General features: G+C 35.6%; 1 protein-coding gene across 4 annotated transcripts in view; it reads right to left on the reverse strand.

Moving 5' to 3' along the window:
* The window catches only part of LOC145295995 (vacuolar protein sorting-associated protein 11 homolog), a 156,575-nt gene extending 144,675 nt beyond the window's left edge, over nucleotides 1-11,900 (reverse strand). For all 4 annotated transcript variants that reach the window (XM_080142004.1, XM_080142003.1, XM_080142002.1 and 1 more), the window contains exon 1: nucleotides 11,819-11,900. In XM_080142004.1, coding sequence (XP_079998130.1) covers nucleotides 11,819-11,836 — 18 coding nt within the window. In that variant the 5' untranslated portion in view covers nucleotides 11,837-11,900. The remainder of the gene's footprint in view (nucleotides 1-11,818) is intronic.
* Between the last annotated feature and the right edge of the window lie 1,052 nt (nucleotides 11,901-12,952).

Consider the following 12,952-nt stretch of genomic DNA (forward strand, 5'->3'; position numbering starts at 1 on the left):
AATTAAAAGAAGGATTAGATTTTATAATTAATCCTTTTCTCAAAACCTTCAAACAACTGTTTATTATTTTTTTTATTGTTATTGATGATAATAAATAACTAATACTTCCCATGAATGTGCATATTGGCTGGTAAAATCGAGTTGCAACAGCAGAAAGGCGAGGTAAAAATTCAAAATAGTTAACAGTCAAGAAGTTATAAACAAAAAATAAAAACAATAATGTATAGCAAACGCAGTAAATTAAATTCTCTACAGATCCGTATACTTTTAAAGTGTGGAAACTAAGATGTTTTGGCACTCAAACTGCTTTTTTGTTTTTACCCTAACCCAACCCTAGGTTTTCAGTTTGGTTCAGAACAAGTCAATTAGTATGATGTAGAAGCATAGATTTTTTTTTTATTCTCAAATTTTATTTCGATGCTCGTGCAACTTATCGACACAAAAAAAAAAAAAAAAAATAGCAGCCAAGATGATGGCTTAATTTAAGCTTCATATTGATGTACTTCTGCAGTTTATGCACCATGCTATTTTTTTAGACAGGATTTTCCAGTTAGATTCGATTTTTACAGTATTTTTGGTTTATTAAATTGTTATGTAAAAGTACAGAATAGTTAACAAAGCACTCCTCCTCCCCATGTTAAGAATGCATCTCTAAAGATACTTATCTGATTTACGACCCAATCCCTGGCGACTTTGCATCAGCAGATTACGTAAACACCTGCCGAATTGATTAGGCAATCAGTTGTTAGAAGTTTAAATGAAAGTGTGAAACCATCAAATTATAAACAAACTTTTTAAATGACTTTCAACACTTTTTAAATAAAAATAAGATATTTTTAATATGAGAAAGGGGCAGCGACATGTTTGAATTAATCGTTTGGCAGTTGTTGTGTTGGCGTTTCTCAGCTGTTTACATAACCTGCTGAGGATTGAGTCGTAAACTGGATACATACCAGTCCATCATTTATTCTACTATTAATGCTAAGTATGAGTGGTAAACACCCCCAACAAAAACCCTCATACAATCATACCCGAAATGTCTAAGTTGCTATCTTAGTGATAATATTGTTTCCCATGTGTCAATAAAGCATGTGAACATCGAAATAAAATCTGAAATAAAAAGTCTTAGTTTCCACAAGTAAAAATGTACAGATCAACGCTGTTGTACATGTCGTCACTGATCTAAGGGAGATAACTCTATTTTACTAAAACATTAGCATATAGTGATCACTCACTTTTTGACCACTTTAGCTCCCTATTTCGTATGCTTGTTTTTTCTTATTAGTTCCTGTGAAAAAATAATTATTTTAATTTTGATTTAAAAGAAACAAAAATTTGAATCCAATTCGAGATTCTTCAGGAAATGCCACAAAAGTTTTTAGTACGATTCTTTTTCATTTTCATTTTTTAACAGTTTAAAATTTCTTTTACAAACAACACAAAACACTTAACATTACAAAAACATTAATAAAAAAAAAAAAAAGAACCTGATATTTGGGCTTGACAATGAATTCTCTGGAAAAGTATGCGACCCTAATTGCAGAGTGAAATGTAATATTTATTCAACAAATTCGATGAAAGTTTTTAGCGAGGTCCATTCATTGCGGTGGATACTCAGATAGCATGTGTTGTTAGCCTTCTAGAAGTCAACTGGTTTTATGCTCTTTGCGTGAGTCGATTTATATATAAATTAGCTTAATTCTCGCACAATCTTACAGGGCTGCCCACCAAGAATGGTTGTGGGAATATCACCACCGTTCGACACTAACACACGTCTGTAGCAGAAAGTGATTGTAGAATGATGAGTGTGAGTGAGTCTGCACTTGTTGATTGTATCATCTATGTTGTGGAGATATTTGTCGAGATTGACGGTATGCTGTGGTTGAAGTCAGTTACACAAAGGCTTGCAAGCGAGTCTGCAGTGTTAAGTACAAGAGAGTCTGTACCAATGTCAATATGCGTCGTTCTGTTTATCGGGTTCTCTATGCGTTGGTTGAATCAACGAACGTCCAGTCTTCGAGTTTTTCAATGTGCATGTCGCAGCTAACTTGTTTTAAATTGGTGACTTCTTCCATAACGTCCAATTATTGAGTTTTTTTTTTTTATGTGCGTGTTACAGTTTAACTTGTTGGTGCGACTTCCTTCCATCGTGGTTGTTATTGATGTCCATGGATTTTATGTGCTTGACAAATATCCGTGAGGGTCCGGGTTTGTTGAATCAGTTGTCGGAGAAAGTTTGAAAGGCCTTGAAGGGGTTGTTGATTGGATTTTCTTTAATCTGTCCACAGATACCATCTCGGTGTGACCATTTATATTCAGCCTGAAATATTTTTTTTTCTTGCCAAAACTTTGAATAGCTTCAGATATTGAATAGGCTCAAAAGTCCACAGACCGCATCATTTCAAATGAATACATGAGTCCATTTATCCATATCTCTCAGGACACGTGCTGAAATCATTTATGGATGAGGACACAGGGGAGGTAGTCTCGAAAATATGTCCGAAGCCATGAAACGTATGATGAGATGTCGGTGTTGGATGAATTTTTTCTCTTATAAAATAATCTCTAAATGTTTTGTTTCTTGAAATTTTATGCCCTTCATTAAATAAGTTTTGTTATTTGATGAGAAATTTCGTTTATAAAACTAGAAAATTCCTATTTATACTTTTATAAAAGTAAAAAATTTTGTTTGTATACTTTTATAAAAGCGAGAAATTTCGTTTGTATACTTTTACAAAAGCGAGAAATTTTGTTTGTTTTTTCTGGAGGTGTGTTAGTTATTATATCCCGAACTGTTTTAGCTAATGGTGCTGGCATGCCACACAAAATGCATAGCTGATTATGTGAGGGGGGGGGGCATAAAAAAAAACGTCCACTTGTGCAAACCATAATTTCGCATCTTCTGCAAATGCCAGTAGAGATATAAAACTCATTTTTTTTTCTTTGCAGTGGAAAAAAAAAAAACAACGAATGGACCAAATAAACAAAAGAAAATTTTATGGACTAGCTGTCCAAGAGAAATTTGCACACAAAAACGTTTTTTTTTTTTAAATATAAAATGTCACAATTAATAAATAATACTAAAAGGAAAAATCACCTTTTTTCGTATGTGTGTGAATGTATAAAAATAAAAAGAAATTTTCAGACATTTTTCAAAACTTTCTTTGTATAAAGTAATAAAGTTTCAACAGCCTAAAAGGACAAAAATTCTTTTGTTTGTCTGTAGTACTACTTTGTAGTAATTTTTTAATGAAGGAAAAAAAAAAATGTTATCAAAACTAAAAAAAAATATTCAATGTAGTTTAAGTTAAGACAACAACAAATAATCTGTTTGTCTGAAGCAAAAAGAATTTTTTTTTGAGCCAGTCGATCTTTTGTAATTCCAATAGGATGTTTAAACCGATGTTAGGTTGAATTGTGTTTTTTTTTTTTGTACACGGATAATGTGTTTGGCGAAGAAGGGGTCACCACTTTAGCCAGATCCGTTCGTCGCGGTGGATACTCAGATAGCATGTGTCGTTAGCCTTTTAAACGTCATCCGGTTTTATGCTCTTTGCGTGAGTCGATTTATATGTAAATTAGTTTACTCTTGCTTGATCTTGCAGGAAGATCTCTTCTCTGCTACAGTTTTTAGTATGATTCTTGAATTAAAAAAACTAACTTTTATTTATCTTTTTTATTTAATTATTTAACTTTCCTTTCATTTTCATTTAACAGTTTACAACTTTTTTATTTAGTTATATTTAGAACGTTTTTCCATACAAACATTTTAATTTATCTGTTTTTAATTTTTACTTTATTTTAAATTATTTAAATTTTAGATTCTGTAGGCATATATTTTAGTTTAAAACTTTTAATTCTTTTTATTTGAGAATTTGGGACGCTAAATCAACGCAAAACATTTAACATTACAAAAACATTTATTAAACAAGTTCGACAACGTTTTAATGAAACAAAGCGGTTCAACTAAATTGCCTGTAAAAGTTGATTTTTAGAGGTGTTCGGTCTGTTTTGAACAAATATCACATTGTGGATTTGAATTTTTTGTTTCTTTTGAATAAAAAATTAAAATATTTATTTTTCACAGGAAATAATAAAATAAAAAAACTTACAAAATAGAGAGCTAAAGAGACCCAAAAGTGGGTGCTCATTGTATGCTAATGTTTTAGTAAAATAGTTATTTTCCTCAGATCAGTGACGACATATCCAACAGCGCCAACTATTTGTGGTTTCATTTTTTTGTTTGAGAGTTATTAACTGGACTCTGCCCCTTATTTTTCTCCTTTTCAGTCATGCAGATAAAAATTGTTGCATTTTATTTGTTTACAATTTACCAAAAAAAAAAAAAAAAAAATGCAGTAATGTAAATATAACCGTAAATGGTACTTGTTTAGTTTTAATCAAGACGTTTTAAAAAAATGAAAATATTGAAAAAAAAATTATATTGTGCGTACACGTTATGGAATTAAGTTCTCATAAAAAATTTCACTTCATTTGATCAAGTAGTTTTTTTTTTTTTGCAGAGGAAAATCAAATTTTAATGAAATCGATCGTGTTGCAGCCATCTAGCCAATTTCGCGGACGAGGAGGAAGAGACGCCAGGGGAGATAACTCCAATCACGGCTTAAAGTTTATCAAAATTTGACAAGATTATTTTGAAACATAGACAGAAAAAATACCTACATAAATATTTTAGTTTTTTTTCACTTATTTTACAGATTTTCTCTGTCTTTTTTAATCCCTTTTTCATTTTGTCCTTTGTTAATCGCTTTTTCATTTAAAGGCACTCCCTCCTCGTCCACAAAATAAGCAAGATGGCCACCATACAATCGATCTCATTAAAATCTGATTTTCCTCTGTAAAACAAAAACTACTTGATCAAATTAACTGATTTTTATGAGAACTTTATTCCATAACGGGTATGTACAATTTTTTTTTTTTCAATATTTCCATTTTTTTTTATATGTCTTCATTAAACTAAACAAGTACTCTGTAAACACATGGGTTATCCTCAAGTTCTGCGTGTGTTTTTTACTTCCGGTTTCTGCTGACCATTGTGCTTACTAATGAATGCCATAGAAAGTCTCTTCTGATAAATGTTTACCAGTTTTAAAATATTCTGCTATTCTGAAAAAAAAAACAAAACAAGAAAAACAAAAAAAAAAACGGCCAAATTTGTTTGCTTTTAAAACTTGTAATCATTAATCAGAAGGGATTTTTCCAGGGCATTCATTATGAAGCAAAACGGGGTTTGTTTTACTGTAAATATACATTTGAAAAAAAGTCAAAAAAACAAATATATAACAAATAAATGTTATCAAAGGCAAAATAAGTTACTTTTCTACCTAACTGGATAATTTTTTTAGTGTTTTTATTTAATGTAACGTGTTTATTCGGCTCGAAAAACATACAGTGTTTACCAATTTATTTGAAAAATATAAATGGCGGAATGCTCGCTATTGAACACGGTAAGTTTGGGAAAACGAGTTTAAACAAAAATATTATACAAAATGCTGTTAGAAACTGTAGCAGAATTAGCAATAACCGAAATGGGGGGAAATAAAGAGCTTACCTCAGATACGTCTGATGTGTTGCGGGCTGAGCGGAAGAGAGAGTTCCAAGATGGTGTTCATAGGTTTTTATTGGCGTTAACCCCATGCAATTCTCGCATCTGTCATTATGGAAATATATAACCCCTGGTCGCTATAAAGGCAGGACACTGGGAAGCAGTCAGGCAGTGTCCTGCAGATTGTGTGTAGGTGGTTCTGGTGGTTGGATTGTTCTTTGTGACGAACCATGTATCTGCGAGAAGCAAGTTTTCTTCTGCCTTTTTTTTTGTCTCCTTCTTCATCTTTCTCTACAGTTATTACAGCCAAGAAATCCCTCTCTTCTAGAGGTGGGCGGTGCAGGGCGAAACTGACTACTTCCTATATTTGTTCCTGATTTTTGCCTACTACATTTTGCTACAAGCTATTTCGGTCCAACTATGGCGAAGGTGCGGATAAGCGGTGATATCATCAAGCCTTTCTCTGATGAGGGAGATGCTGTAGCGTGGCTGAAAAAAGTGCGAGTTGTCACACAACTTCAGCAGCTGGATGATGTGGCGAGTCTTCTACCTTTATATCTGGAAGGTGATGCACTCGCCGTCTACATAGAAATGGAGGATGATCAAAAGAAGATAGACCAGATTGAGGCCCGATTAAAAGAGGCATTTACCGACGACACGTTTGCAACATACAGAAAAATAACTATGGTCAGATAGTCTGGCGAACGTGTGTATGTTTACGCCAACAAAATCAGGCAGTTGGTTGGATTGGCCGGGTTCACAGGAGATGGCATAGAGAGACTCACGAAATTGACTTTCGTCACTGGATTCCCTGGTGTCATCTCAATTGCTCTTCAGCAGGTGCCAAACATCAAAGCCCTAACCATGGGGGAGCTAATGTCGAGAGCGAGAATTTTGACGACTGGAGAACAAAATCAGGACGTGGTTGCGGCCAGACGTTCACCCAACAACAACAGGGCCAAGAATATTCCTGTTAGTGTGACCTGCTTTACATGCAATGTTAAAGACCACCTTGCGAAGGACTGTCGAAAATGTGGAACACGGTGTTACTGGTGCGGTGAGAGTAGACACTGGGCTTGGAACTGTTCCGGAAACGAGCAAGAGAAGGATGCATAAGCACCAGTCTCCTTCCCCACCAAGAGGCGAATACGACGCTCCCGGTGACAGACATCCATGTTGACGGGATACGATGTTTGGCACTTATTGATACAGGATGATCTAAGACGATTTTACATGCAGACCGGTGCCGGTCTTGGAGAAAAACGAACGTGAATGTCGAAACGATTGGTGGAATATCCCATGCGTGTTGCGGTGTTGGAGCGGTCTCTGTATCTACTGATGAAGGTGTGTCTGCCAGAATCGATGTGTTGGTGGTGTGTGGCAAACTGCTGGGGTTTGACTTACTTCTAGGGATCGATGCCATAAAAGCTCTGGGTGGTGTCGTTTTTGAGCCTACAGGATCAATGCAGCTGGGCGGCAGGAAAAATATTAAATGCGCAGCCATTTCTATTAATGAACCGGATTTCACCGTCACCTTTGACCATCAAAACCGAATATGGACCGCATCATGGAAGTGATCTGAGCACCACCCCCCTGAAAGGCTACACAATCGAGTGTCAGAATACCCAGTGCCAGCAGAAATCCGTGAAGAATACACGCAGGAGCTCCGCACCTGGATAGATAATGGTTGGCTTGTGCCGTACCCAGAGGATAAATTGGGACCCTGATGGCTGTAATACAGCAGAACAAAGCCATAGTGCGCCCGGTGATGGACTACCAGGAGCTAAATCATTACGTAGACGCGTTTACGGCCAATGCAGATGTTTGTGCGGCTAAGCTGTGCGAATGGAGACAAAAAGGTGCTAACGTGTCTCCTACAAGTACGGGTCCATGAGACACTTTGGTCATACCAGACTGTGGAAATCGACAGGAAAAAATACTGTCTGACCTGTCTGGGGTTCGGCTTGAATGTGACTCCCCTGATAATGAGAGCGATTGTCAGTGAAGTATTATTCTAAGAAGAAGTTGTAAGCTGTGCAGCATCTGCTTACATTAATGACATTTTTGTCAATGAAGACATGGGCCTGTGACCCGTGTAAGAGAACACCTAGCACAGTTCGGATTGGAATACAAGAACCCGGAGCGGTTGAAGGACGATGCACGGGTGCTGGGATTGACGGTCAGGATGGAACGCAGTGAACTGAATTGGAAGCAAGGAAATGCAATTCCAGAAGCTCCCAGCATTGTTACATGATGAACAATGTTCTCCCTGTGCGGTTGACTTGTCGGGCACTTTCCGGTGTGCGGTTGGCTTCGTGTGGCTTGTGGAATACGTAGAAGGAGAGTAAGTTCGGTAACAAAGGGCTGGAATGATGAAAGGGATGCTGTACTGCATCATATGATGTTCGAAACCTTAGAATCTGTGGAGCAGGATGATCCGGCCTGGGGAAATTGGTGTGTGGACGGCAAAGAGCTGAATGTATGGGTCGATGTTAGCTCCCTAGCAATTGGTGCAGCCTTGGAGACGCGTGAAACTGTTTTGGAAGATGCATGTTGGCAGCGACCTGAAGATGATTCTCAACACATTAACTTAGCCGAACTGGACGCTGTATTGAAAGGTATCAATTTGGCTCTACAGTGGCAGAGCAAAGTGCTACACATAAAGACAGATTCTGTCTGCGTATACGATTGGCTCTTGGACACGCTAACTGGAAAGCACGAGTATGCACCAAAGCAGCAAGCGAGATGCTTATTAGGAGGTGACTAAGCACTCTCAAGGAGCTCATGAAAGAGTACGGGCTGACAGTGGACGTGACGCTGGTTCCATCAGCACGAAACATTGCTGACCAATTGACACAATTACCACAGCGGTGGTTGGAGGCGATGAAAAAGAAAAACAGGCTTGACCCAGTGATATGCACGGTTCACACAGACGAGCTGGATGAGAGTCAAATCATGGCTATTCACAAAGGTAGTGGACATCCAAGGAGGGGTGCAACGCACTATCTACTTTGTCAGAAGTTGGTCAACCACGACAAAAGCAACCGTTAAAACGGTCATACGGAAATGTAAGGAATGTTAGTCCATTGACCCAGTGCCGGTCAAGTGGGAAAGGGGAAAGTTGGAGGTGAACGAGAATTTGCAGAGAATTGGAATGCATATCACACATTATGGCACCTTCCATTTTTTAACTCTAACAGACTGTGGTCCATCGCGTTTCTCTATTTGGAGGAAATTGGCGAAGCAGGACTCGGCAAGTGTGATTCATCAGTTGGAGGCAGTGTTCCTAGAACGTGGCTCGCCACATGAAATCCTTTTAGATAATGACACGGCTTTCTGCAGCATTTGCACATAAATGGGAAGTTCACTTGCGATTCTGCTGTGTATACGCTTCAGCCGGGAATGGCATCACGGAACAATGCCACCATACAGTGAAACGAATAGTGGCTAGAATGCACTGTCCCATACAGGAGGCTGTCTACTGGTATAACATCACACCAAAAGACGACACATCTCCCTTCACTGTGCCTGCCAATAGGATTTATCGATATGAAGTTCGAGTAAAGGAGACCAATCTCGCAACTGCGTCCCCAGGTCCCAAGAACAGCTCTTACCAGGTTGGAGATCGTGTGTGGGTCAAAAAGACTGTAAAATCGATGTACCACGAGGTTTGGTAAGGGTGAGGTGACCAAGGTAATCAGCCCTTAATCGATCTTGGTGGACGGTGTGCCTTGCTACGTGAAGGATCTGCACCCTCGCCTGTATGTTGTTATTATGAAATGGGAGGAAATAAAGAGCTTACCGCGGATACATCTGATGTGTTGCGGGCTGAGCAGAAAAGAGAGTTCCAAGATGGTATCCATGGATTTTTATTGGCGTTGACCCCATGCAATTCTCGTAGAACCGCATCTGCTCTCGCGCATTTATGCAAATATATAAAGGCAGGACGCTGGGAAGCAGTCAGGAAGTGTCCTGTAGATTGTGAGTAGGTCGTTCTGCCGGTTAGATTGTTCTTTGTGACGAACCACATATCTGCGAGAAGCGAGTTTTTTTCTGCCTTTTTTTTGTCTCCTTCTTTCTCTACGGTTATTACAGCCAAGAAATCCCTCTCTTCTAGAGGTGGGCGGTGCAGGGTGAAACTGACTATTTCCTATCTTTGTTCCTGATTTTTGCCCACACAATCGAGTGTCAGAATACCCAGTGCCGACAGAAACTCACTCAATATATGTTACCGTGACATAGGCGGACATATATTCGGTGGGTTTCTAACAGTATTTTGTATAATTTGTTTGTTTAAACTCATTTCCCCAAACTTACCGTGTTCAACAGCGAGCATGCCACCATGTTTCTTTTTCAAATATATCGATAAACACTGTATGATTTTCGAAACGATTACACGTTTTATAGTGAGTAAAAACCATTAAAAACTTTTCCAGATAAGTAGAAGAATAACTTATCTTGCCTTTGATAACATATATTTGTTATATATTTGTTTTTTTATTTTTTTACCACTTTTTCGAATATATGTGTATAGTAACACAAACCCGCAAAACGTTCAGCATATACCGGAAGTCAAACGATACGCGAAACTTGGGGATAACCAAAAATATAAAACGCAATGTAAATAAGTCAGGGTTTTTTGGGTTCTTTCAGGAACCCATGTTTCATTTTGTGACTCTAATTTGTTACCGGATTTTATCGAACCAATATGGGGCGGATGTGAAGACTGTTTTTCCTCAGGCGAAACCGCTTATTTTAGTTCATTTATGCTATTGTTAATAATAAATAATTCGTTTAAATTAGAAAAAGAAAAAAAAAAAGATTAAATAAATGTTTAAATATTTACTGAAACGAAACCAATTTTAAAAAAAAACAAAAACAAAAAAAAACATCCGAAATCCGCGAGAATCATATGTTTTATATAGCTTGTTGATGGGCGGCGCTACGTCAAATACGACAACATTAACAATAACGTACTAAGAAATAAGGATGTTTCGGTCCTACAAAATAAATTATATCTTTTTTTTTTTTTTTTTTTTTTTTATAATTTATTGTACTATTTTATAAACCTTTTTTTCTTTCTTGTCTTTTATAAATAAACAATAAAACGGACTATTTTAACTTATGTACGTGTTCACCGCCCAAATTCTCTATTCAAAAGACGGTCATTCTATATTTTGTAGTTTGAACATTTGAGACATAATAAAGTAACAAACATTCATAAAGATTATTTGATAATTTTATAGAATGAACCCTCATTTTCATTATTATTTTTTTTTTTTAAGGTTAGGCTTAGAAATCGTTTTCAGTTTTACATTTGGGGCATTTGTTACTATAGACAACAAAACGAAAAAGTGGTAAAAAATATATTGCAAGTGTAACAAATATTATCAAAAGCAAGATCAATTACTCTGTATCTAGATGGAGAAGTTTTTAGTGCTTTAACCTATTTTAAAGCGTTTATTCAGTTCTAAATAACAACAAGTAGTGCCGAGTGTTACGTGAGAGCAAGAAAAAATTGCCGACATGATAGGGTCACATCCCTAAAGTCCGGATAATCTCTCAAAATAAAAAAATAAAAATGCCTTTGAAAACATCATATTTGTTATATACTTTTTTTTTAAACCACTTTTTCGTTTTGTTGTCTATATCGCCTTTATTCGCCTTCCCTTTCGTTACTTAAGAATTTTACACACCCATTATTGAGTTTCCACTTTTAAAAATAGATTAACGTTAGCAAAACAAAAGTTACCTTAGAAAATAATCTATATTAAATCTTTAAGTATTTACTTTTTTTTAAAGCATTTTAAATTTGCAATGCCATTTTAAAATTAAATACAATGACGTCTCTACTTTTTTGGAATGGAACACCGAAAAACATCAACCCATTTTCGTCTGTTATTGTTTATTTATTTATTTTGTATTTTTTTTTTTACTAAGAAATTACGCAATATTTTCATAAATAAATAAAATAGGTTATTTATTTTTCTTTTCAAAAACATTTTTTTATTAAATCTCAACACATAGACAGAATATTTTAATACTAAATAATAAACGACTCCTGTTTTTGTCTTAGGACGAAAATAAAGGAAGTAAAAGTGTGACAATTTGTGACGGCTGTTAGTGTTCTACAATAAATGTAGAGATGAAATAAAATAATAAATTATGTTTTAAAATTCAATAATTGCCATATAGATAAACGCTTTCCTAAATTAAATACCAGATTAATCGCATAAAAACAGCAAAACCTACCTGTATAAACGCACTCATTTTAATACATAAAAATAAGCAACTGAATAATAAGTCACGTTTAACTTGATATTTTCGTATTTTTTTTTTTTTTTTTTTTTTTTATGCTTAGGTATATAATTTTAAGTTTTAATTTACAAAGGCACTCTTCGTGAAGGTTAAAGAAAACTATAATCTTTGTAAATTAAAAAATTTTTTTTTTTTTTACCAAATAGTAAATTTTAAACACGCAAAAAATAACTGCATACTTGAAATTTGAATGCAATTTGCAAAATAACAAAAATAAATAAAAAGAAAAACGAATCATCACAATTAAATATAATAAAAAAAATGTTTATTTATTTATATTGTGTGTCAGATATAGAAAGAAAGTATCTATATTATTTTTGTGTCATTTTATTCAAGCAAAATAAGTCTACTTTCATTATGCTTTAAAGTTCTCCAGCTGTAATAACTACGAAAGTAATATTCTCTTGGGGAATGCTAGCTTTGTTTGTTCAGTTTGCTAAGCAACAAACGGACGCTCTTTTATTCTTTTTCTTTTTCAGACGCTTTTAAATCAACGTCTAATCCACATTGCTATATGGAAGGGAAACTTGACATCTCAGAATCACCCAAAAGAGGAAATTAGACGCGTTTGATGCCAAGTATCGCAAAGGGATTCTAGGATACAAATGGAGCGATCGAATTACTAACTAAGAAGTCAGAGCAGATGGTGTCAATATTCGGCAAACGATGTCTAGGCTGCCTCATGCCCTTTTAGGGTTATAGGTTAACAGATTTTAGGGATGTCGTTCATTAATTTTTTTCGGGGTATGTTCCCGTAGGATATTGACGTTTTTACTTTAGAGTGCTTTGTAACTGGAGAAGTTGGGGATTAACCGGATTCAGAGAAATATTTTCAGTGAAAAAGTTTTGCAGGATTTATAATCAAATGTGAGAATACGAGACACATTGTCATGCGGTAAACAAAAATAAAATAATGAGTTAAGGAGACATATATTCAGAAATGAGATAATTTATATATGTTTAAAATGGAAGGTTTACAGCAATAGAAAACATAGAATGTTCGTGAATGTTTTCAGAGTTTTTGTAAAAAACAAGAGGGGGTCATTAGCTGAGACACTAGAAGTCTAG

This window comes from Euprymna scolopes, chromosome 16 (genome assembly GCF_053919585.1).
Source record: "Euprymna scolopes isolate OS-2025 chromosome 16, ASM5391958v1, whole genome shotgun sequence".
Taxonomy (NCBI): domain Eukaryota; kingdom Metazoa; phylum Mollusca; class Cephalopoda; order Sepiida; family Sepiolidae; genus Euprymna; species Euprymna scolopes.